A 27993-nucleotide genomic window follows, 5' to 3' on the forward strand; every position below is an offset into this window, starting at 1 on the left:
TCAGAGTGTTCGGAGACATTCTCCGGAGCCTTCGGGATCATTCGGAGAACCCATCCGGAGTCTTCGGAAACATTCTTCGGAGTCTTGGGAAGAGTTGAAGACCCCATTCAGAGTCTTTGGAGACATTCTTCGGAGTCTTCGGGATCATTCGGAGACCCCATCCGGAGTCCTCGGAGACATTCATCAGTGTTCAGATCATTTGGAGACCCCATTCAGAGTCTTCGGAGACATTCTTCGGATCATTCGGAGACCCCACCCAGTGTCTTTGGAGACATTCTTCGGAGTTTTCGGGATCATTTGGAGACCCCATCCGGAGTCGTCGGAGACATTCTAAAGAGTCTTCTGATCATTAGGAGACCCCATTCAGTCTGTGGAGACATTCTTCGGAGTCTTCGGGATCGTTAGGAGACCCCATCCGGAGTCTCTGGAGACATTCTACGGAGTCTTCAGATCATTGGGAGACCCCATTCCGAGTCTTCAGAGACATTCATCGGAGTCTTCGGGATCATTCGGAGACCACATCCGGAGTCTTCGGAGACATTCTTCAGAGTCTTCGGATCATTCGGAGACCCCATTCAGAGTCTTCAGGTCTTCGGATCATTTGGAGACCCCATTCGGAGTCTTTGGAGGCATTCTTCAGTCTTTGGATCATTCGGAGACCCCATTCAGAGTCTTCGGAGACATTCTTTGGAGTCTTCGGGATCATTTGGAGACCCCATACAGTCTTCAGAGACATTCTTTGGAGTCTTCGGGATCATTTGGAGAACCCATCTGGAGTCTTCAGAGACATTCTTTGGAGTCTTTGGATCATTCGGAGACCCCATTCCGAGTTTTTGGAAACATTCATCGGAGACAGTCTTTGGATCATTCCGAGACCCCATTCGGAGACTGCTTTTCGTTTGGCCTTAGATGGAGCCATCTCAACCTTTCTTTTTTGTAAAAAAAAAATTCTTCATCTAGAAAATTTTCCCCCGCATTAGTCCACTTTTTTTACTTATCGTCTTTTTCTTGGCATACTCTTACAGAATTAAAGAGGGGTTACGTCGACCTATATTTTAAATTAACAACTTTAAAAGAAAAAAAATGGAGTATTTTTCGTGGAGGAGAGGGGGGATAATTATGCAAGCCTCGCGGAAACAAGAAAAAATTTGGGCTTGAGCAATGCTGCATAGTCCACTTCCTTCCTCTCCAAACTCGACACAGGTGCAACCTATGCCGAGCCGAGTCACCACCTCCAACGCTGAGGATGGGTATAAAGTGCTTCAGCTCCGTTCGCCATCCAAGGAATGGGGTGGCCCTTGAAGTCCTTGGTCCTCTGTTTGGGCTAACTACCCAATCAGCTGGCAACTGCTAAATTTTCAAAATACATCAAACCTAAAAATTAAATGAGTGAATTACGAGGACTAGCGGCATATCCTCATTGTTGAAAGAGCCGTGAAGGTTGCATTAAATAAAATCGTAATCTTTTCGTGAATTTCCTCGAATGCATCTAACGCTTAAAAGATGCTTGTTTTATTGTAAGGGGTTGAATATATTTATGACCCTCAAACAAAAATAAAAATTGAGCAGCGGTGCACAGCACATTTCCTTGTTTAGACATGAATTATCTAAATATAAATATATAAATATTGCATCTTATATAATAGTACCAGGAAACCAAGCATCGCTAGCAAAAAAAAGATAATTTTTGACTTTCGCAAAATAACATAGTTTCATTTTATTTGATGAAAAAAGTAAAACCATCAGAGCATTGGATGTTTGGTTATTTGTGACGTCATTCATATAAAAAATGGATTTCCAAAATTAATTAGGGCCCTAAATAAATTTTCCCAATTCTATCTAGACCATTTTTTCACACTGAAAAACAGAGCAGAGCTCGGTACCATGGTATGGAAATTTTAATTTTTATTTCATTTTAATTTAGTTATTTTAACTCTTAGCTTAGTTTATGTTAAAATTTAGTTAATTTTAATTTTATTTATATAAATTTTAATTTTATTTACATAAATATTAATTTTTATTTTGATTTTTCTGTCGCAATGCGTAGCATTTAAAACTTCTCTAACAGCTCAGGACTAATTGATTCGTCAACAAATTGCGTTTTGAAACTTTTCAGGACTTTTAACACTTCACGGGTCTCTAATTTCAGTCAGCAGCCAATTTATGGAGAATATTATGAGGAATGAGAGAGGAAAATAAATTTCTCAAAATAGTGACCAATCTAGATCGTCTTTTCACATCGTAAAATGGTGGTATGCCAATTTTTAGAAAAAAAAGTTATTAGGCCGTTTTAGAGAAACAATTTACTGATATACAATTACTGTCCGTTTGATAAGATAATACAATAGCTTAATATTACTTATTAGTTACTGAGTTACAGAGTAATTCTATGAGTTACTTATTTAAATGAGTTACTTAATGTAAATACTCCGAAAAAAAAAATACTGATCTTATTTTTAACGCAAGAGAAACTTCTTAAAATATATAGTGAAAGGCATTAAATGCATATTACATACAGATATGGCAACCCCACCAGTTTGTGATTTCTGAACATTGTAAGTAATAAACTTCAGCTCTTCCTGCACAATAGGATCTTCGAAGGGTCGTCCAAGGAGACGTTTAAAACTGTAAAAGGTGTTTCTCAAGTTGGTAATCATCTGGCTTTTGGCACCAGTTCCCATAAGCCGACTCTTTCCATGGAATGCAACGCATGACCTGAAAATTTGAGTTGAAGTTTAGCAGTAAACATGTGGGCACACACAACAGGGATGGATCTAGGGATGATGGATCTAGGGAATGATTCGCCCCTCCCCCCTTTAATATTACCCCAAATCTTAAACTGGTCGTAAAACATAGGTACAAAAAAAAAATAAGAACAAAAACTCTATTTATGAACACCCCCCACCAAAAAAATTCTTTCAGTGTCCCCCCCCCCATAAAAATCCTGGATACAGCCCTGGATGGATCAGAAACTCTCTGGAACCTTGTGACAGCAGTGGATAAAAGGGCATATAAAACTTTTTGAGACTCCTGGGACCTAGAAACTCTTGATTTCAAGTTTGCATGTAAAAAAGTCTTTTCTATCGAGGAATAATCAGCCAGGAGTTAAATATAGCCAATAAACTGGCATGACTTTGCGCTGTGTTGGCCCAGGGGGCTTAGAAGTAGTAGAAATGACAATAACGCCCACAATCATAAAACGTCGCGAAGAAATCCAGAACACGTGCCATAGCTACCATACAATCTTTTAAATGAAAGAATAAATCTTGTTAATAAATAATCATAGCACTTAAAATAAAAATCTTCAGAGCAGTGAGCATGTGGCTTTGAGAGTGAGGATAAACGTTGGATGAACTTAACAGCTGGATCTGTTGATATCAACAACTTGAAAATTAAAAAAATAGTTAAACCCGGAAGTACTTGGATTAACTGAACTTGACAGAGTGAAAGAATGTCCTATTTTTAACTAAGAATTAATTTGTTATGTATTTACACTCTCTAAGCATGAGAATTTGAATAGTCTTTAGCCCCTCAAAACAAGGAACTTCTATTAAATAGCAGCAAAAACGACTATTTCATGTCTTTGCTGAGCCTCCTCCCCCCCCTCTCTCCGGTTTAAAGGTTGTCAATTTTACCTCAGGGACAGGTCTATAGACTAAAGTATGTCATAGGACTGTATTTTGAAGTACCCACATCCACTCCTTCTCCCTCTAGAGAACAGTGACCTTTGATGACCTTAGAGAAAGTAAAGAGACAGTAAAGAGAAAGTGATTTTAAGGTAGAGAAAGAACACGATTGCGTTTCTTACGAAGATCTCCCTCTCCCGGTCTCCCCCTTCTCAGTTGAAAGTATTCACCTGAAAACTTGTTTTCCGCGTTAAGAATTATTTTCTGATGTGCGGCTCAGTTTTCTTCTACTATTGCAGGGAGATCATTCAAATATTGGCCATGTGCCTCTAATCCATCGTCTCTAAATCAATGAAGCTTTTAGCATTTCAGCTGAGCCCTGCCACTAAATTTTAGGCGGCAGAAGTCAATGAGATGAGATGTGGCATTTCAGGTGACAGGAGTGGCAGGTGAGGAACTAAGTTAGTTCGTTCATACCTGATATGCATCACCAATTCAATTTAGCCTAAAAACATATATTTAAACTTAGATCCTTGAAAATTATCTCGCAATCCCGCAACACCATTTGGTAGTATCACCCATAATAAGAAATATTGGCTGTTACCATTTATGTCCCAGCCCCATTATAAACTCATATGCCAGAAAAAAATGTATATGGCTACAGGACCAATATTTCATGCATAAATCATTTCTTCGTCTCTGCATTCTAGGATTAAGGAAGCATGGGGGGGGGGCTTTATTTTAAGGCAAGGGTTATTTAAAAAAAAACTTGGAAAATATCGGCAAGGGGAATTTTCTACCCGTCGGTAATAAGATAACATATTAGGGAAGACTGAAGTCGGAGATGTTGCACAATGGGTGAAGACGGAGAGGATGATTAATTTTTTGGGGGTTTGGGTTTAATTATTTTTTGGGGTTGTAGTGTGAGAGAGGAAATTTTTCCAAGGTGTTATGTAAGAGCCGAATTGGTTGATTTTATATTAAGTGATAGAAGCTTCGTGGGAACTAAAAAGTTGGAAAAGCTTGTGGATACAGGTGTGTATACGACATTAGAGATAGTTTTCTCTATTATATTTATATTTTAATTTGTATTTAAGGGTGTATCTTTCTTTATAAATTTCATGTTGTTGAATCTTTTTTATTAGCCATGGCCCATGAAGGGTTTTACTGTTAACTAAATAAAAAAAAACAAGTTTTTTTTAACTGAAAGTAAGGAACATTAAAACTTAAAACGAACAAAAATTATTCCGTATATGAAAGGGGATGTCCCCTGCTCAACGCCTCGCTCTTTACGCTAAAGTTTTTAATTTTTTTAAAAAACAGAGTTGTGAGAAAGAGTCTAACTTTAGCGTAAAGAGCGAGGCGCTGAGGAGAGGACAGCCCCTTTCATATACTGAATAACTTTTGTTCGTTTTAAGTTTTAATGTTGTTCCTTACTTTCAGTTAAAAGAAACTAGTTTTTTTTTTATTTAATTTTTGAACGTTTTTGAATTAACGGAGGTTTTGATTTTGGCTCACCGTACATAAATAATTTAAAAAAAATTGCATATTAATTTTAGTTTTATTTGGTTAAATGGGTTTCTCGAAAATTTTTTAATTTTATTTACGAACGTTTTTACTAGTAATAAATATACGTAATTTACGAATTAACTTACGCAACGGACTTCTATATCCATATATTTTTAATACGTATATTAGGGGTTACGCTCCCTAGTCAGTACCTCGCTCTTTACGCTAAAGTTCGAAATTTGTTCCAATTCTTTAAAAATGACCCCTTAATCACGAAGGCCGTTAATTAGAATAAATAGCTCTTATGAAAGTACTAAAAAATCTTTGGTTTAAAGAGCGACGTATTGGCTAGGGGGCGAACCCAATCATATACTTAATAATTTCTGTTCGTCTTAAGTTCTGATGTGGCTCCTTACTTTCAGTTGAAAAAATTGTTTATTTTTTTATTCAATTTCTGATCGTTTTTTTGAATAATGCTGGGAAATCCGGCACCCCCGTCATAGCAATGTCCCTTCCCCCGTGAAAACTTCCTCCATGGAAAGATCCTCCCACATAACCCCCGACCCCCTCCCACTACCTGAAAAAAATCCCCTTTGAAAACACCTGTACTACTTCCCAACAACCAATTCTATATGTAAACATTGGGTAAAGTTCATAAATTTCAGCCCTCCCCCCGGGGGACTTTGGGGGATTAAGTCATCCTAAAAGACATATTTATCATACTTTCGACCATGCTGAACAAAATGGCTATCTCAAAATTTTGATTAAGTGAATTTGGGAAAAAATTAGCGTGGGGGGCCTAGTTGTCCTCCATATTTTTGGTCACTTAAAAAGGGCACTAGAACTTTTAATTTCCGTTCCAATGAGCCCTCCCACGATATTCTAGGACCACTGTGTCGATACGCTCACCCCTGGGAAAAAAAAACAAATAAACACGCATCCGTGATCTTTCTTCTGGCAAAAAAAATACAAAATTACACATTTTTGGAGATAGGAGCTTGAAACCAATACAGTAGGGTTCTCTAACACGCTGAATTTGATGGTGTGATTTTCATTAAGGTTCTATAGCTTTTAGGGGGTCTTTTCCCCTTTTTCAAAAATTAAGCAAATTTCCTTAGGCGCGCAACTTTTGATGTGTAGGACTAAATTTCATGGAACTTGTATATTTGAAGCTAGTATTAAAATCTGATTCTTTTGATGTATCTATTGGTATCAAATTCCCGTTTTTTAGAGTTTCGGTTACTACTGAACCGGGTCGCTCCTTACTTACAGTTCGATACCACGAACTGTTTGATAAATACCATACCTTGTGATTAAACTAAAATTTAAGAAAAAAACATAATTTGTTGACTACTAAAATAGCAAATAAAATTAGGCTACTTGTAATTCAACAATGTAACTCCTGATATTCGAAAATAACCACAGATTTTTCAATAACATTCATTTTAATTAAAATCAAGTATCAGTTAAATTTTCCAACTATTTTCTAGCTCAGTTTCACAACAATTCTTGGTTCTCCTTGAAAACGACGGTAAAATTGAGAACTTGTGAAAAGGCATATTTTCAAGCGTAATTTTCATCACTAGCCAATCAGTGTGAAGATTCACAGCCGAATTCTCAAATGCTTTCGAAATTTACGCTAAAACTTTAAAACGAATCACAATTCGTTATGATGTAAAATTTAAAAAAAAAAATTAAGCTACCAGCATGCATTGTAATACAATGACAATGGCCAAGAGCGTATCCAGGGGGGGTGGAAGTAGGGAGTTTGAGCCACCCCCTTTAGTCAGAAGTACAATAGGGGGTTTTGGAACGGTCATCCTGTGCTTTTGCACACCCTTCCTGCTTACCTTTCCCAGGTACCCATTTACAGCTGGGCTTACAGTGTCACGCCACTGACCCCAGTCCCAAACCAAATAACCGGCCACACTAGAAATCGAACCCCCGTCATTCGGAGAGGGTTCCATATCCAGCGCGCCAACTCCCTAAAGACTGCTATACAATATAAGATTTATTCATGATGAAATACAAATAGAATACAGTGATGCCAGGTGCCTGACATTAGATAGCGCATCAAGGGAAGCGAAAATGCGATAGATGTTTGACTGACTGAAGAAACACTTGGAGGTGGGACTTGCGGAACTTGAGGCTTTAAAAATAAATTAATAAACAAAGGCATAATATAAATGTACAGTAGTTTAAATACAACGCAGCAGAAAGATTGATTATTTTTTTGAGTCTAGTATTAATATTCGAGGACCCGAGGTGACCAGGAAAATTTCGTCCTTAAACTTAAACAGAACAAGACTCGTATCTACACTTATTATTTAACATTCTGGATTATACTGCCACTGGCACTGGCTTCTTAGTGGTAGCATTGATAAAGTGTATTATTTGCCACACAGAAAATTGAATAACATTGGTAAAATAAGTTTATATTGAAAAAAAAACTCAGCACCGGATCACATTCACTCATACAATATACCTTACGGGATCCTTAATATTTTTTTACACTGTTTATGAGCTTAACCCTTTTTTTTACTTTAGATGCGCTTTACGTAACTGGAATGAAAGTGTAGTGAAATTTTATGTTTGATAATAGTGCCATAGCTCCAGTGCTGAGTCAAGGGATTAAAACCTTCTTATAAAATAGTCGACAAATGACTCGACTGAGTATAAATAAAATATTTCCGTTTATTTTTTTTCTATTTTTTTTTATTTTTGCACATTAATAAAATGTTGAGAAGCAAAGGGTGCTGAAACCTACCGAATTGAAATAAAATCTGTAAATTGTATATATTAGTAATTGCAAATTGATTGGTAGTATCTTTGCTTTTTCATTTGTTCTGCTTAAGTGATGAAATGTCAAATTATAATAGAAAATTCAGACATAACTTTAGTTTTTAGTCAAAATTTGTTATAGCTACAACAAATCAGACATTCTTATGCATCAACAGAGGAAATCATTGTTTTTAAATAATGAGCCTTCATTATGTAGTTGTATGTAAATAAGGTAACCTACAGGTTTGAGTAGGTCTGCAATTTTTTCTTAATGTGTTTTTGGATGCTGAATCCAAATACAAAATCAATTTTTCTGCATCAACTATACTTTTTGAAATATACCACTAACACCCACAACTATGGTTTGATGGTTGCTTAAAATTAATTGTTTTATTTTTAAGTTAAATTTATTAATAAAAATAAAACTTAACAAGATACATACATATAGATAATTTCATATTATTGAAATTATCAAGTTTGAATTGAAGTCATCAAGTATTTTGCAGTAGGTTGCATCAAGACATGGCTAATTTTTGAAAGAGAAAAGCCAAGACAGATAGTCCAAGTAATTGAGAGGCAAATGTTTAAATGGCTGTGGCACGGGTAAATGGCGGGAATAAGCATGACTCTCTTATTGGACACGTACTTGTTTGTTAGTTTTTGGAAAGGCATGCCTGCCTAGAGTCTCAGGCATGTTGACCAAGAATTTAAAATTGACATAGGACCGTTAGGGAGTTTTTCACAACTAAAAAGTTTGTAAGAATAGGAAGATGAGTATTCTATATAGAATAATATTATATAGAATAATATTAATATAATAGAATTAATTAATATAATAGAATTAGATTAATATAATATTATTAATTATATTATTCTATATAATATTAAAATAATAGAAGGTACAGTAATGACAGTCGTCAAGTATGGTTCTGAAGCTTCGGTGCTCCAAAAAAAAGGGGGAAGATTTGCTAGATGTTTTCAATTGAAATTGCCTGCATATTGTTTTGGGTACCCGACTGACTTGTCATACCTGAAACAGTGGGATGTGCGAAAAATATGGTTCAATCCCGCTTTCTAGGGCTATATTAAGGAAAAGGTTGGGATGGCTTGGGCACGTTCTGTGGACGAAGGATGATAAATTGCCAAATATCGTCCTTGTTGGCGAACCGTCTAGGGTCAGACGAAAATCAGGTCGTCCCAAGTTGGGGTGGGAGGATGCTATAAGGAAACATTTAAGGGAAATGGGAGTCTTGTGACAGGATGTAAACAGCAAGGCTTTGAATAGACTGGGATGGAGGAGGAGCATTTGTAGCTATGTTTGCCTCAGGTGACTTGGTGTTGCAGTAAGTTGTTAGCAGTAGTAGTAGTAGTGATATATCTTTTGACTCTAGAGTTTTATTGGGTCCATCATTAAGTTCCTTGTTTTCTCACTCAGTGTTGCCATACCAACACTTAAGAGTTTTTTGTTTTGTTTTTGTTCGACTAAACCTGGTTTTATCAAGAATTTTTTTATTTAGGATAGCTGGTTAACTCAAACCTTTTCCCTGAAGGATGGTCAAAAGCCAATAGAGGTTCTCCAGCATCTTACCAATATGGCCAAAAGACAGCATCATTATACGTACTTCAGGCCTTGAGCTTGTACATTCGACAGAAAGGATGTACTGCTTGTGTTGTGACTGTTTGGGTTTATGAACATTGTAATTTTTTTATATATATAAAGAAGCAAAGCCTGTCAGGAAGTACAGCCTTGTTTCAGAGTTATATCTGAATCTGTGTTTCAGACTGATATATTATACTAGCATACACAAAATAAAAGATAGATATATATATATGTTTTTTTGTTAGCAGGAATAAGATTATTCAGCCCTTTAGTCTATACTAATTCTACTTCAGTTTCGTTTTAAACTAATCTAGAGGAAATCTAATGACTTTAAGCTGCTAGACGTCTGTTTTGTATGATTTTTTTTTTTTCAAAATGACAGTAAAACTAAGAAAAGCGGACCATAGTGGTACCTTGTAGCCCCCCCCCCATCTCAGAATCAAATTGGAGGGAATTTTTTTTGGTATAATTTTAAAAAATTGGACCTGCCTTAGAAACCTTAGGAATTTTTCTGTCTCTCCTATAAAACTCTTCTTATACTCCTCTCCCATGGATCTCTACATGTATTTTTCAGATACGGTACGGTGAAAATTCAATGCGCAAGTAACTTACGCATTGATTTTTTCAAATTGGTGCATTGCGCCGACTTTGCGCATATAAAAAAAATTGGGCGCAAAATGGGCGCACTTAGCCTTTACAATAACAATGACAAAGTCTAGTGTTTACTGACAGATTTAGGTCTATAAAAAGATGGAATTTTCAGAACCCCGTAGGGGTTCTCATATCGTATTCCAGGCTCCATGACGACCTAAATTTCAAATTATCAAAGCGTGCATTATCCTTAACGTGAAAAACCAGATATGGGGAAGTGGTCAATTTTCGATAAAAAATACAGAAAAGGGTGGGAAAAGCTGACCTTTATTTGACATAGCTCCAGCAGCTCTTTCTGTCTTAAGCTTACCCATCAGCCATCCCTTCGTCGAGAGAGTGTTTTCTATTATGAATATTGTCAAGTACAAAATTGGAACCGGATGCAGCTCAAAATGCTTAACTCTACTGTGACCATCCGACTTTGACGAAATTGCCAGGGAAAGTGCTGCAGGGACTTTGATCCTATACCCACTATGCTGAATATATTTACCATTGACATGTATGACATAAAAAAACCATCCAATGACAATGAAAATCAAATTTAAACTCTTGAGGAAATTTTGGGAGACATAGAAGGAGGGTTTGTTGTTTAACTTTGAAAATGATCTTGAATACAATAAGTCAAAAATATAATATTTGATTAAAAAATGTACAAAACTAATTCGTAGTTCATTAAAAGGAAAACACAAATAAAATAAGAATCGGAACTGTTGAAGGACCTTGCCAAGTACAACTTTGTCTCATGTATGTCTTTGGATTCTGTTTCATGACAAAAATCCCAGAACATTGTCTTTGGCCGGCAATTTTATATAGTTACATTAATAACGGCTGGTCTAATTTCTTAGCTTTGACTTGGTCGTTCTAATTTATATTTTGAAAGCTACGAAACATTTTGTTCTAATAACTAAGTTTAAGAATTTACGTGTTTTTGAAGCTTAGAATTGCAATGTCATAAAAACATTGTATAAAGAAGTAAACTTTGATGTCATTTACCTAAATGACATTTTGGAGAGATGTGACCTTCAAGGATCATCCTCCTCTTTAGTTATACATTAGTTATGAAATTCTTTCTATTAGTTATCTTTGTCAAATGCGCCTTTAACTTCCACATTTCTCTATAACTTATCGATATTGCAACACCAGTGTACTGAATACCTTTTTCTTTTTTTAGTTCTTTAATCACAATTTTTATTGTTGATAGGGAATAATTCAGCATATCAGCCAGAAAGTAATTTAAAATACCACCTTAGATATTGGCAAGTATTTTTTTTTTTTTTGCTAGAACTTCTTTAATTCGCGCTTTTATTTAATTCTCTGATATATAAGAGAACTGAGGAAAAAGCCAGAGACTGAGAACAGAAAATTTCGACTTCAGAAGCGCATGTAATCAGTCGAAAAATACTTTACTGTTTCAGATTTCGGAATGTGGTGCCGAAATTTGTCAATGAAGACCACAGTTTATAGAATTATCCAGTAAGTTTATCGCAGATCATTTCTGGTCTTCATTCTCGGTACGAACAAAAAAGCTCCTCCCACTTCTTTCTGCATTGGCGGGTTAGTCCGTTTCCGTCAATCAATGAAAAATGTTTACAATGTATAGTATTCTTAATAACGGGTTTCCATTTGTTTTATACCCAAGAGAAATCTGTCTTGTCTACCCGGGAAAAGAGCTATTGCCACTCATTTTTATATCTGCAAAAACGTTTTCCGGAGCACTCGTACCGTGGTCCGGGTTTTTATAATGGGTGAGATAGGGCATGATCATACTGCTAATTCTATAAACTGTGATGAAGACTGAATCCTTCCAATTTTGGGTTCTAGTATTCTGAAAAGCAAAATTCACATAATTTGTGCCTACCTGGCAACGTTATCTCTGAAATGCAGTTGTTTTTTTTTAACTCGTCCGTTTAAGATCTAATTTACCCTGAATTTCAAACTCCACCCAAGAAATGTAGAGCGAAAAGGCGTCGATGGCGCATTTCAGCTTCCCTTGGTGCGCTATCTAATGTATGGCTCCTGGCATCACTGTATTCTATTTGTATTTCATCATGAATAAATCTTATATTGTATAGCAGTCTTTAGGGAGTTGGCGCGCTGGATATGGAACCCTCTCCGAATGACGGGGGTTCGATTCCTAGTGTGGCCGGTTATTTGGTTTGGGACGGGGGTCAGTGGCGTGACACTGTAAGCCCAGCTGTAGAATTGCGTATCGGTGAATGGTGCGTCTACAGACCTGTTGGCAGGGGAAAGAGAGCATTGGTTGGGTGGGTCATACAGTTTGGCTAATTGTCTGGGTGAAGATGCCACTCTGCTGACACTCAGAACATGGCGATGGCCTTCCCTGACGACATAGCAATTCTGTGCCACTGGTTCCGGCTGAATGCTGATCTCACATTAACTGCCGCATCGGTAGACCAGGGTTACTGTGACTCCAGCCTGTATATCATGCATTCAGCAGAACCCGTTTCTATGGAAATCGGTACCAGCACTGTCTTCGGCTTTGACTCAGATGTCTTCTCAAAGATGAATTCATTTATCCAGAAGAAAGAGTTACGCTTTTTTGATCTCTTTTCAGCATCACATTCATCAGGTTAAAAATGGCACATAAGCCTAAAACTGACCTCAAGACAATAACCAACACCATCGCCATGTTCTGTGTGTCAACAGAAAGAATTTTGTTTAAAATTTTTCAAAGGTAGTTGTTATTTTTTTTTTCCCTCCCCTCCTTCTCTCCACTTGGTGATATTTTAATACAGAAACATATAAATCTTACATCTTTATACATTATCATATCTCCTAAACTTCAAAAAAAAAAAATTATTATGTAGCAGTCAATGTGTTAGTGGACACTACCAGTTAACTTTTTTCTTGCCCAATATCTATCCCCCTCCCCGTTCCAGGGTGTCCTTCCCCCTATAGGAGACGCTTTTCCGGTGGCATTTTTACTTCAATTCATTAAAATTAATATCCTTCAATTTTCACTAATACGAATTCGAATTTTAAAGGTGGTCTTCCAAAAGGCTTACTCGGGCTTACTGTTACAACTTTAAAATTTTTTAACACAAAAAAACTATTTGCTCTCCCGTAGACTGGGTGTCCTCCGTTCACAAGAAACCCATTCTTGCGGTGGCACTTTTTTCCTTCTTTTTTTTCTTTTTTTTCCCTAAAACTTCGCTAAAAATTGATGTAACTGAACATAATCTTAGACCATGTCTCCTACGGACGAGGAGGCCACCCACGGCGGGGCTGGTCCTTCCAGCTCAAGTGCGTGTGCCCCTCGTCCCCCATTCGCTTGAGTTGTTGATATAATTTTATGAGTTTCGAATGCATTCCGAGATCTAGGGCAGTGGAAGCGATGAATACCATCGGAAAACTTGTTATGCTCAGTAGAGCTCAGTTCCAGTGTCTTTTTAGTTCGGTGTTTTGCAGATGAAACTTCGCTAAAAATTGATGTAACTGAACAGAATCTTAAACCATGTCTCCTACGGACGAGGAGGCCACCCACGGCGGGGCTAGTCCTTCCAGCTCAAGTGCATGTTCCCCTCGTCCCCCTTTCACTTCAGTTTTTTATATAATTTTTATGAGTCTCGAATGCATTCCGAGATCTAGGTGTGAATCATTGTCTATCATGAAATACCGTATTGTAATTATTTACTTCTCTATTAAACCTTATGCACTTGTCTATCATCTATCATTGTAATATTTACGGAATTGTATTATTATCGATCACCTAAAATCCTTGGTACGGTCCCATCGAATCACAACCAATCGATTTCTTTCTTATTTTAAGTTGTATAGCTGTAGTGAAGTGTTTGTTTACCACCTTGCCATGGAGAACTCCTTAAATTAAATTATAAATCTCAAGAAATGCATCCACAATTTATGCTTTATATCTTTAAGACTTCATGACTTAGTTTTATCGCAGGCATGGGACCTCACCTGAAACCTTTTGGACAAGTGTTTTCTTGTGAAATACCGTATTGTAATTATTTATTTCTCTATTAAACCTTATGCACTTGTCTATCATCTATCATTGTGAATCAATAGATTTCTGATATGGCTGAGCACACTTACTGTATTTCTCTTTTCAATTCCTTCGTGTTAGCTTTCTCTTTCTTTCTTGACTCTCATTGATAGTACTTTTGACAGTAGTCTGTATTGGCATGAGTTGAGGGTAACCTGTCTCCAGTTATTCAAATCTTCTAAACTACCTTTTTTGGGACCTTGAGGTAGTTGTGTTATAAAAATGTATATACCAAGTTTTGTATTTTAAAGCTGACTGTAGGGAAAAGTAAAACCTACCGGATTAGAAGTTCATCACAGTAAATCGGTTCTAGGGTGTTCACAGTTCATGGTTCTCTCTGTGGTAATACGTGCTAACAAATACATGCCAAACTTGATCCCCAAATATCAAGTTTTGGTGTTTAGGTGAATCTTTTCAATCCGTCTCAAACAATAGCTCCGTGCCTCCGGCATGCCTCCGTGCCTCATGCCTCCAGGTGTCCCTCAAGATGCCCAGTTGTTACCCCTCGTTTTACACTTCCATGCATAAGTTACGTTCAATTAACGAAGAACACAATCATTAATAAATCTTGATGTTTTGAGAGGTATGACCAAGGTCGCATCCAGGAGGGCTACTGGGTTAGAACCCTCCCCCCTTAATTTTTTCCGACCCGCAAAAAAGTAACAAAAGCCATTTGAATACATTTTGGTTGCGTTTTGTAATTTGTTTTGATCCCCCTTCCCAGAACAAAATTCTAGATAGGACCTTTGAAGTGGCTTTAGTGCAGCTAGAGCATCATAGGCTTGGTTAGTATTATACTAATAAATGGGTATTAGTAAACAGGGACGTAAACAGGATATTTTTTTAGGGGGAGGGGGGGCTCCAAATTCCATTGATATTACGATTGTTTCCAGTTTTCTTTAGAGGTAGGTTATTCCAGAAAAATTCACAAAAGAATTTTTTCAGGGAGGTCCTTTAAAAATAACTTTAAAAAATACATAAAAAATCGTTTTATATCCACTTTTTGTAATGTTTTTACGTGTCGGACAAATATTCCAGAGCGGGCTGGAACCCCCTAACCCCCCCCCCTAGGTACGGCCTTGGTAGTACATGACATTGATCTCTGCCTCTTTTTCGCTCATGCAGAACAATAATCGGCGTAGCGCAGGAGCCAGTGTCCTGATTCTTTTCCCATTGGTTGGAGTACTATGACGTGGTTGGTAGCAAATCACGTGCTTCATGTGCTTGTCCCCCAGATTTCTACAGATACTCATCCAAAGCTGGGTTGACTCTGGCTGAGCTTATAGTCATGGCGCTGACCCCAGCCCCAAACTTCATGATTGACATTCAGAGAATTGGACTATAGAGCAGTTCTCTGCCCTACGAAATCACGATACATTACGTTAATTTTGGGCAAGACTTAACACGAAAAATAAAGTACAGTTTTACTACTGATGACGGTCACTGCATATGTGACCGAAATATCTAGTATTTTTTTGAAATTACATCACTGTTTGTGAAGATCACTGTCTATTAAAAAGGATTTTATCCCTATTCGATTTTATTTATCGCATTGAAAAATAAAAGAGATTTGAAACAAATTTAGGAGATTTATACCCTGTTGCAAGTGAGTTTTAAAAGTGGGTGATTCCTCGTGCACACTATAGCGATGATTTTTTTTATCATTTTCTTCTGCATAACATGCGAGTTCATTTCTTTTAACTCAGCCGTTCAACTGCTTTTAAGTTAGGGTGCCACCCTCACACCCTAACATTGTTTTGACTACTTTATCTTTTGCATCAAACCCCACCTCAGATTCCAATCATGTTTGTTCGACAATCAAGTTATGTAGACATGGTAGACACAAAGTAAAGGCGTCATGCTCATGAGAGAATTCTAAAATATCTCTATTTTTCAGGTTTTATCTATCTGATCATAGAAAAAAAATGTATGTATGGCAAAATGACATCGAAGTCTAAGTTGTTTTGTTTGTACTCAATTCCGTTAGATAAGACGTTTTTCAAAGGGCCTTCACAAGCATAAATGCCAAAATAGCAGTACACAGTCAAAAAAGCTAAGTAGAAAAAAAAATTACTCTGGCGTCCCAAGATTTTAAGTATTTCCCATAAATATTTTTTTTCTGTACTCTCAAGGCCGTATCCAGGGGTCGGTGGGTATTAGATTGGACCTCCTACCCCCCCCCCCCACCCTCATAAAAAAATCATATTCTTAAAAATATAACAAAGTGCATAGGCTAATAACAAATTTATCATATTTTTTTAATTTTTTGTAAAACACCCCCCCCCCTCGAGAAAAAAACTCCAAACCAAAATCCTGGATACGCCCTTGCATAATCGTAAATCCTATAAACACAAAATGAAACAAAACCATTCTAGCTTCAATAGTAAACATCTCGGAAATCTAGTAATTTCAAGCTTGTGCAAAATAGGAAAAGTAAATTCAATATTCTGATGACAGAATTGCGCGTCTCTTCTAGATTTTTTTTTCTTTTTTTTTTTACTAATATGGAGTTTTGGTCGTGGTAGGCATCAAATAAAAAAAATACATGGGTGAAAAATAAGCTAAACCCATATAGCACCAAATAGCTTAAAAAGGTTTACCTCCCCTTCAAAAGTACAACTGTCTTTAGGAGTAAATATATTATTTATGTTTGAATTTTTTTGTACTGAAAGCACTGCCAAATTTTAATGATAGTCTGCTTTACTTATTTTCATGGTTCATCATGGTAACACAGAGGAAAACGTTGAACGCTTCAATAAATTTCTAAACACCCAAGGCAAAATTTAGTTTTCAGCTACGGGCGTGGGAGGGGGATTAGTTTCCATCCAATCACTTTCGACTATTAGAAAGGGCATCAGCCCTTTTAACTGTCATAACTGACAATTTATTAGTGTTAACTTTCATCTTCAACAAAGAAGCCTTCTTTGTGACATTATCAAGCAATGTCAATATACCTGAGGTGAGTTTTATCACATCAGCAAAATCATTTTTTTTTATATCTCTGGCTTTTTAACTAAGACCAGTTTTCACATATATCTAGCAAAAGCCCCTCCGTTAGGTATCCTAAGGACTCGAATTTATTGGTCCCCTATGTTCGTCCCCCTCATGAAAGTTGAATTTTGAACTTTTTTACTTTGCACTTTAATTCACACAATTTTTCATTGATATCTAGTAAAAGACTCGATTAGTCGAATTTTGTACTTCAATTCATGCCAGTATTCGTTGATATCTAGCTAGAGCCTTTGTACTAGGTATCCTAATGACTCAAATTTGTTGGCCCCTTACGGTCTCCCTCCTTACCAAAGTCAAATTTGTACTTTAATTTACACTAGGTGTCCTAATGACTCGAATTTTTTGGCCTGTTACGGTATCCTTCCACAAAGGTAGAATCTTGCACTTTAATTCACACTAGGTGTCCTAATGACTCAAATAAGTTGTCCCCTTATGGTCTCCCTCCTCACAAAAGTCGAATTCTGTCCTTTAATTCACACTAGGTGTCCTAATGACTCAAATTTGTTGTCCCCTTATGGTCTCCCTCCTCACAAAAGTCGAATTCTGTCCTTTGATTCACACCAGGTGTCCTAATGACTCAAATTTGTTGGCTCCTTACAGTCTCTCTCCTCACCAAAGTTGAATTCTGCACTTAAATTCACACTAGGTGTCCGAATGAGTCGAATCTGTTGGCCCCTTATGGTCTCCCTTCTCACAAAAGTCAAATTTTGCAATTTTTTATTTCACTTTAATTCTCACCAGTTTTCATTGATATCAAGCAAAAGCCCTTACGCTAGGTATCCTAATAATTCGGTTTTATTGGCCCCTTATGTTCTCCCTCCTCACAAAAGTCAAATTAGTTCTGATTTCGAATAAAAAACAGTAAGACCAAAACTAGTTTTTTGTTGGATTGAGCCCCAATGATTCAGTTTGGTAATTTGAAGCCTTAATTTATCATTGTATGTATTTATGCAATATATATGGAATGTTTATGGAAATGGAATGATTCAGTTTGTGTGCTGGAAATGGAAGCTAATAATACCATATTCACTATTCCTGAATTATTTCCTGGAAATGTAGAAGAGATTCGCAATTTTGTCTCCAAAATTTCGAATAGATTTAATAATGAAGACCACACTACCTTTCCATCATAAAAAACAAGAGAAGATACGGAGGAAATTTGTGAAGAAGGTAAATAAAACCTAAGCAAATATTTAAGTAAATATCTCGGAAAGAAAAACTTTAGTTTCAAAAATTCATTATCGATGTATTTTTGAGTAAGTTAGTTTTTTTTTCTTTGCTTTATACTATACTTTGTTGATGAAGGCTGTTTGATTATGTAACCGAAGTATTCACTTTTACTGTATTCACTATCTTATTCATTGTCTTTCACATATTTTCTCGTTATTTTCTCTTTATTTCGTTCCAATTTCCCTGTTTTACATAAGTCTGAATTTGCCAGATTCTGAAGACGCCTTCTATGGGAGCTAGGATGATTTCGTTTCGTGTTGGGGAAAATAATTAATTTTTTTCTGAAAAATTGCTTGAAATTTTTTAGACACCAGACTAATTTGTCTGTGTTTTTCTGTTCAGCTTTTTTGACTCTTTACTACTAATTTGGCATTTATGCTTGTGAAAGCACTTTGACAAAAACCTTATCCAACGGAATTTAGTATCTCGACCATCTACGAAAATTTATTTCTCGATTTTTTTATTATTATTTAAAGATCAATATGGCTGTACAGGTTTCTACCTAATCAATTAGTTCATCTGATTTCATTTTAGCTGTCCTTGGAAGAGAAAATTAATATAAAAAAATAACTAAAGAATTCCCCTTCCCTTAGATTTATTTGAATTGGCACCCCTGGTCTTACTTACTCGTCTGAGGTCCAAGAGGTTCTATGTATAGAACCTCTTTGTATAGAGGTTCAAGAGGTCCGTCTGAGGTTCTATGTATGGAGGAAATGGGGAACAATCATATCTGCCAGGATAGGTTGTTGGATTGCAATAAAATGTTATGCAATATGGGAGCTAATTTTCACATCCTGCGTTATTGGGTTTGAAACCAATTCAACCTATCTAAGGCAGTGGTGTCAATTCAAAAAAAATTAGGGACAAGGGGGGCGGGCAAAAAGTATTTTTCGAGATATAGGGGGTGAGCATATTTATAATTTTTTTCAATGCGCACAAAAGAAAACATTGTTCATTGAAAATAGCCCAGAAGAGGTGCTTTTAAAAACCTAAGGGGTGGTAAAAAAGAAATCTAGGGAGTACATGCCCCTCTTTGGCTCCTTGCCCCCACTGATCTAGGTGGAACCTATGTGAACTGATCTGCCACTGATTTGGGTGAACCTATGTAACCTAATCCAACCTATCTTTAAAGTCTTGATGTCAAGAGAGAAAGTCTTGGTTGTTGCAACAATTGAAAAGGAATGAATTCACAAGATAAACACTTTCAAGGATAGAAAAAACAATAGCGAATGAGTTTTTGGTCTTCAAGCTTAATTAGACAATATTTTTTTGTACAAAGAATATTTCTAAGCATAAAACATACAACGAAATGGTATTGATCTTAAAACTTCAATTTTTGTGTTTCTATGCATTTCCAAGTTTGGTAATTATTCCAGGTTATTTCTATGACTGAGGAAAGGAGATGTTACTTCTAATGCGAAAAAAGAGACTGAGTATCTTGACAGTAGTTCTACGAATCCTTAAAGACTATTAAATAAATAAATAAACAAGTTTTTTTAACTGAAAGTAAGGAGTGACATTAAAACTTAAAACGAACAGAAATTATTCCGTATATGAAAGGGGCTGTCCCCTCCTCAAAGCCTTGCTCTTTACGCTAAAGTTTTTTATTGTTTAAAAAATGGAGTTGAGAGAAAGAGTCAAACTTTAGCGTAAAAAGCAAGGCGTTGAGGAGGGGACAGTCCCTTTCATATACGAAATAATTTCTTTTCGTTTTAAGTTTTAATGTTGATCCTTACTTTCAGTTAAAAAAACTCGTTTTTTTTATTTAATTTCTGAACGTTTTTGAATTAATGCAGCTTTGATTTTGGCTCACCGTCCATGAATAATTAAAACATTTTTGCATATTTTTTGGCGAAATGGATTTCTCGAAATTTTGATCTGACATAGCTTACGAATTAACTTGGGTAACGAACTTCTATATTCGTATATTTTCATTACGTATATGAGGGGTTCTTCCCCTAATCAATGCCTCGCTCTTTACACTAAATTTCGAATTTTCTTCCAATTCTTTAAAAATGACCCCTGAATCACAAAGATCGTTTAGTTAAAATACATAAGTTTTTGAAAATAACAAAAGAAAACTTTAGCGTAAAGAGCGAGGTACTGACTAGGAGGAAAACCCCTCGTATACGTAATAATTTCTGTTGGTTTTGAGTTCTAATGTCGCTCCTTACTTTCAGTTGAAAGTTTTTTTTATTTACTTTCTGATCGTTTTTTTAAATAATGCTGGGAAATCTGGCCCCCCTCATAGAAATGGCCCCTCCTCCGTGAAAATATCCTCCTTTTGTGTGTTCCTTAGAACAAAGTCCCTTAAAATGATCCATATAAATGAGGACATGGAAAAATCCTCCCACATAACCCCCTCCTCCGGCCCCCCCCCCGACCCACTCCCGTCGGCCAACGTCTACATATATCCAAATAACAAAAAAAATAAGTAAACAATGGGCAAAGTTCATAACTTGCAGCCCTTCCCCAGGGGACTGTGGGAGATTAAGTCATCCTCAAAGACATATTTTTTAGATTTTGAAGTATGCTGAACAAAATGGCTATCTCAAAATTTTGGTCGGGTGACTTTGGAAAAAAATAAGCGTGGGAGGGGGCCCAGTTACCCTCCAATTTTTTGGTTACTTAAAAAGGGCACTAGAACATTCAATTTCCGTTCGAATGAGCCCTATCGCGATATTTTATGACCACTGGATCGATAAAATCACCCCTGGGGAAAAAAACAAACAAACAAATAAACATGCATCTGTGATATTTCTTCTGGCAAAAAATGCAAAATTCCACAATTTTTGCAGATAGGAGCTTGAAACCTCTACAGTAGGGTTCTCTGATACGCTGAATATGATGGTGTGATTTTCATTAAGGTTCTATAACTTTTAGGGGGTCTTTCATTCTACAAGTTGAATATGATGGCTTGATTTTCATTAGGATTCTATCACTTTTAGGGGGTGTCACCCCCTTTTTTCGAAAATAGGGCAATTTGTTCAGGCTCGTAACTTTTGATAGGTATGATTAAACTTGATAAAACTTATATATTTGAAATCAGCATAGAAATCCGATTCTTTTAATGCATCTTCTGGTATCAAAATTCCGTTTTTAGAGTTTTGATTACTATTGAGCCGGGTCACTCCTTACTTACAGTTTGTTACCACAAACTGTTTGATAAGTGTTCCTAGGAGTGGGAAAAGGCACAACTTGGAATTTAGAAGTATGTTGACAAGCAAAAAAGAAACTGACATATTGACACTGTCAATGTTGACATTGACAATCATGGAACCAATCAACCAAGCATGGACCAACAGAGCTATACATGCTTCTCATCCATCAAAACCAATTCAAACACTCCCTCTTAAGAAGTTCCCTTTGCTTTAAATCTTTCCTTTTGACAGAATTCCACCCCCTTTGGGGATCACCAGTTTTTCATTTGACCCTAGATGGTTGGCCAAGAAGGTCATCCTTCATCTGCCAAATGTGTCCTAGCCATCTCAAAACTTTCTCTCATCATAGCCCTAGAAAGCAAGATTTAACCACGCTTATTGTCTCATATACTGTCAGTCAGTTGGGTACTCAAAACAATCTATATGCATTATCTCAGGAAAACATCTAGCAAATCCTCCTCCATCTTATAGGGGGCCCATGCTTAAGAACCATAATTAACCCTTGTCATCACAGTAGCTTTAAATATTCTAATCTTGGTTTGTAGAATTATCATCCTTTTCTTTTAAACTTTTTTCAAATGTGAGAATACACCCTGGGCCTTTGCAATTCTACTTTTAACATCTTCACTACACCCACTGTCTTTACTAATAACACTAAAATAAAGTACCCTCAGTGAAATTGGAGATGAGGCCTTGCACTTAGACATAGCCTAACAGTAAACCCCTTTAGGTCCATGATAATGCCGATTTGTTTCCTCAAATCCTTGCCCTATTTTCTTAATCATATCCCTCCTGAAATTCCTGTGTCCTCAATTAAACTACTTTTTTAGTGTCCCTTTTAATTTATATGTATTTATGTCCTGTTCTTGTTTGTATTTACTTCCTTATTTTGCCCCCCCCTTTTTTTAAGTCCCTTTTAATCCTTTTTCTGATTTGTATTTGTGTAAGTTTAGTTTGGCCAGTTTTTATCTTTTTAACTTTTTTAATTGACTTTTTACAGTGTAATTATTGACTTTTAAATGGTTGTTCATTATGATTTTTCTTTTTTGTTGTTTTTTTTTTGAATTTTTGCCAGTTTTAGTGCAACCATTAATATTGTCAACTCCAAAGTCTGAATTCGACCCTTTGTGGGCTTGTAACAGAGATTTTTTAAAATAAATATCTTATCTTATCTCACTACCTAGGTACATGAAGCTGTTCATTTGATCAATCTTCTTGTTACCCAGCATCACCTCTTCACATTCACTTATTCCCAGTCTTAGCAACTTAGTCTTCTCAATATTAATTTTCAAATCTATTCTTGCACCCTGAACTCTCAAACTTTCAAAAATTCATTCATTTTGCTAACATTTTCATGTAGGATGCTCTTATCACCAGCATAATCTAAGCTTAATTAATTCCATATTTTCCCATTGCTTTTGTGTGTTCCTTAGAACAAAGTCCCTTAAAATGATCCATATAAATGAGGACAGGATGCAACCCTGCTTAACTCCTGATTTAATATGAAACCAACAACTAACCTCATTTCCTACCTTAATCACAGCAAAGTCATTCTTCTACATAGCACTAATCACTCTACTGTATTTATCTGGTATATCATACAAGGACAGGACCTTTGCCAAAGCTCTACTAGCATTCAAATAAGATGCTTGCTTATAATCAATAGAACTGAGGACAAGAGGGGTTTGAGGGTTTAGACACTTCTCAATCATTGATCTAATAGTAAAAATTTGGAACACATCCTCTACTCTTTCTAAAACCACACTGTTCTCTTGCAACTTTATCTAAAGCATCTCTAGGTCTAAGTAATTACACCAAGTTTTTTCTAAAATCATTTTTTCTTTGTACAAGTTTTTTTCTTAGTACATTACATTAGGTAATTTGTCACCGAAAAAAACCATCATAATGCCTAACAATTACCACACTCACTCTTGTCACTTTTCTTATAGAGGGGCTTAATTAAAGTTTTCCTAAAACCACTAGCAACTTCTCCTTTTTTAGAAATCATAGTCATAATATCTAGTAATGTATCTCTAACTTCACAAACACCATATTTAAAAAACTCATTTACCATACTATCAGCAGCTGGGGCATTATTATTTTGTAATCCTTTTAGCACTGTTACTAATTCTTCCTTCACATCCAAGGTGTCACAAACTTTTTCATTTTCCTCTATATCTTTTCCTGTAACTCTATCTCAGTTTAGCACGTTCTCAAAATGTTCTGCCCATCTCTCTTTACCTCTTTCATTATTATTAATTGAGCCCCCGTTCCTATCTGTAACTGGAACAAGTCTGGATTGACTACTCCCTCTCAATTTATTAACATGCCAGTACAATATTTTACTACAATGCTTTCTAGCTGTATCTTCTAGATCCTCTGCAATTTTATCTGGCCTCCACTTAACAACTATTTAGTTCATATTTTAATATAGCCCTTTTTCATCAGCACATCTATTGTAGATGTATTGTTTCACAAGGTTTCACTTTTATAACCCAAATGTAAATTTTATTCAATGTCAGTGCACCTCAGAGGGGGACAGGGGGGTAATATGCATTTAAGAATAGCTTCCCTGGGAGTTATTGAGGCTCTGGATTCAATTCTGACAAAAGGTACTCATCTAGAATTGTACTATATAGATAAATTTATTCAGGTTTCAAGCAGATTTTGGAACTTTGGTAAATTTGTAGTTTTTCATATATTTTAGTTAAGAAGAAACTGAACACATTACTTGATGCCTTTTTTATGCCCTCTCCAAATATAGTATTTGGTTCTGGGGCAAATTCCATTTTAAGCCCTTAATAGGGCCTCCAAAAAGGTAACTTATTATAGTATTTGAACTATGATCTCAATTTAAAAAATATCTAAAAACTAATTAGATAGAATTTTTTTTTAAGAGCCCTTAAACAACTCTCTATGATGTTTTGGTGCATTGTTAGCAACAAAGAAAAAAAAAGAAAGATAAAAAAGGAAATTAGGCTACCTATGCAAAATGTGATTTTCCTCATTGTTCAGGGTGGGGGTTGTAATTTCCTGTTTAGTGTCTTGAACAATGTTGACTCTAATGGTGGACTTTCTATTTTGCTATGATGCCATTTTTGAGGGGGGTTTCCAGCCCTTTTAGAAATTCCTGCACATTTTTTTTCGAAATGACATTTTACTCTCAGGATGCAATAAAATAATAATTAGCCTACCACTCCTGAATGTTATAAATGACATATTTTTCACTAGCAAGGTTGTATCCAGGAGGATAGTGGGTTTGAACCAATCCCCCCTCCCAAAAATACTTGTCTATTCATATAAATGTAAAAAAATGCATGAAAACACAATTTTGATGGGTTTTATAAAGTTCTTTTCAATGCCCTTCAAGGGTTAAAAAAAAATTGCTGCTGCAGCAGTGATTATTATACTTGTAAGGACATCAAGCAATGTAGGCTATTCACCTACTTCCTAGCCAAATTATGTGAAAAAGTATAAATTTACTGGAAGCATCAGCCTTTTTTAGGGGATGACAATTGTCAAATCTTTCATGTGCAAATAAATAGTCCAAACTGTATATTTTTTTAGGCTATGCACTTTTCCATATTTTGATTTTGTCAGTATTGATTCAATTTACAGGTAATTGGGTTATAACAAGATTGACACACAGGAAAATAGAATGGGAAAAATACAATGCAGGCAATAGCCTATATTTGGGGGTAAAGTGTAGTAGAGCTGCAGTCAAAATGTGATAACTATAATCACTCTGTATATTAAGAAGAAAAATTGTTTTTTTAAAATATTGGTAAAATTCTACTTTAGCTACTTTTGGCTAGGCCTATCTTGAAAAGAGCTTAGGTTAGGAAACTGAAACTTTCAGGCATGGGCCTACAAGCTGACGTATGTCCTGGGAAGGTTAGGCTACCTGGGAAGGTAGCCTAACTCCACTCCTTCTCTCTTCAGAGGGTCCTGACCTTTGATGATATTTAAAAATATGTGTATTATAAAAGTGAAACCTTGCAAAACAGATCTTCTGCTGAAATTACAACAAAATTGTTTTCAGTTTCACAACTTTGCTCCATCCTAGTTTATGAGGTTTTAAAGATATACAAATACATTTCCTAGATTTTGAAAAATAAACAACATTGATAGCCTATGGCTTAAAATTTGGAAATCCACCATATGGCTAATATGGGAGTAAAGTTTATTTGTGATGCAAATGATGGTAAAGTTCTACCAAATCATATTATTCAGTTAGAAATGAAGTGAATACACCATTCAATGCCTTTTTTTATGCTGATTACAAATATAATAATTATTTCTATTGGAAATGATTTTCAGCCCCCCTCCCCCCTATATATACCTAACCTAACCCTGAATTGGCATATATAGGGGGGGGGGGCTGAAATTCGTTTCCAATAGAAATGATTATTACATTCATAAAAAGCATAAAAAAGGCATCAAATGATATATTCACTTTTGTCCTAGCTCAATAATATGATTTGGTAGAACTTTACCCAAATGATTGTTATGTTTAGATTGAGGATGCAATTCTAGGTATATATTTGCACATTAGGGGGGTGGGGGTATAAATTATGTGAATATATAGCCTAGGTCCTAAGAAATTCATAAATTTCTTAGAAAAATTGGAAAAACAAGAAAAGAAGTGAAGATAAAGGCTCTCCCCCTGCAAAATGCGTTAGCTAGGATTAGTCTGCATATTTATGGACTAATAATTGTTTTCTTAATATGTTTCCTTATGTCCAGCTGGACTCCTAGGCTTAAAATTCTGGTTGGCTAATTTAAAGATTTGTATATAGGCTATATACACTGTCAAATTAGCCATCTGGTGGTATCCCTTAAAATTCTACTCAAATAACAAGAATTGCATTTTCAGAAATAAAGCCAGAGGAAACTGATAACTGAAAATAAAGGTAAGATGTTGTTTTGCCAAAATTTGAATAGGTATAGACCTGTCCTGTAAGCAAATTTCAGGACCCTCTAGAGGCAAAAGTGGAAGTGGGTACTTCAAAATAGGCATAGTCTACCTTCCCAGGACATACTTTAGCCTGTAGACCCATTGCTGAAAGTTCATATTTTAACTTTACCCCTTTTAAAGATAGCCAAAAGTAGCTAAAGCAGAATTTTACCAAAATGTTTACTTCTCAATAGCCCCAAATTTAGCCAATATCAATACACTTAGCCAATATGATTTTTAATTTCTTGATATCTAATTTTTAATTTCAAACCCCCAAGATTTTTAATTTCAGTCAATATATACAAAATCATATTATTGAGTTAGGACTAAAGTGAATACACCATTTGATGCCTTTTTTTCTGCTGATTACAAATATAATAATCATTTCTATCGGAAATTAATTTGCTAAATGCTAATTCAGGGTTCGGTATCGCCAATATCGGGGGGGGGGGGGCTGAAATTAATTTACTATATAAATGGTTATTATATTCTTAAAAACCAAAAAAAAAGGCATCAAATGGTGTATTCACTTTATACCTAACTCAATAATATGATTTCGTATATATTGACCTTAATTTCTGCCCACTAAACCTACTGCAAATTTACCACAAGCCATAGCTTTGTAGAAAGGGCTAGCAGAGGAAAACATCACAAAGCCACTTACGGGGTATCCCTTAGGCTGTAATCATTTGTAAGTACTTCTACTCCACCAGATCTGGCAGCTGCAATAAAGCAGTTTTCATTGCCAAAATCAATTCCTATTACTGGAACTGCCATTTTACCAAATAAAATCCTTCCTTATTCTTTTATTTATGCCGGCAGACAGACAACTATATTGCTGCTGTAGAAAGAATTTCGAAGAAACTCCGAAACCTTTCCAGAAAGATCTAGCTGTAGCCATAGACAACCGCTGACAAACATCATAAATAAAGGATAGTTCCGTGGGATAGTTCCTCGTTGAGTAACGAGGATAAGAAGAGGGGCTTGATGGTGTTTTTCTTAAAGCCATCGTCCATTTGGCAGATTCTGCAAATCTGCACCACCAATCTGCAAATTTTATTTCAATGGAGACTCCTTTTCCAGTTCCGTATTGGCGGTTTGCAGATACTACAACCTTCGACGTTGCTTTTTCTGCAAGATGGCAGAATCTGCCAAATGGAGACTGGCTTTTAGGCATTCCCAGAGGTGAAGGGGATAGTGTGTTTGATCTTCCGAGCTTAACAGTTCGTGTACATCTGGCATTTTCTAGAAAACTGGGAGTACAGTAGAGAGAATATACAGTATCGACAAAGGCTATACTCTCCATTAAAAAAAGTGAAACACATTTAAAACCACATAAGATTCAAACTTTGCCTTCGCGCACGCGCGATTCCGATGTACACAACACGAGAAGCCTATGGAAAAACCTGTTTTTTCCGACCACAGTGTTTCCACTTGCCCGG

General features: G+C 36.1%; 1 protein-coding gene across 1 annotated transcript; it reads right to left on the reverse strand.

The window, feature by feature from the left end:
* Positions 1 to 665: 665 nt before the first annotated feature.
* Positions 666 to 27398, reverse strand: LOC148943847 (heat shock 70 kDa protein 4L-like). The gene is made up of 3 exons (XM_089101259.1): positions 27216 to 27398; positions 2462 to 2715; positions 666 to 904 (listed from the first exon to the last, which is right to left on the reverse strand). Exons 1-3 carry the CDS (start codon positions 27326 to 27328, stop codon positions 666 to 668), a joined length of 606 nt encoding a protein of 201 aa, XP_088957385.1. The 5' UTR covers positions 27329 to 27398.
* Positions 27399 to 27993: the final 595 nt, after the last annotated feature.

The sequence above is a fragment of the Artemia sp. Qi Xiang Cuo genome, chromosome 15 (assembly GCF_049724085.1).
Source record: "Artemia sp. Qi Xiang Cuo chromosome 15, ASM4972408v1, whole genome shotgun sequence".
Lineage (NCBI taxonomy): Eukaryota > Metazoa > Arthropoda > Branchiopoda > Anostraca > Artemiidae > Artemia > Artemia sp. Qi Xiang Cuo.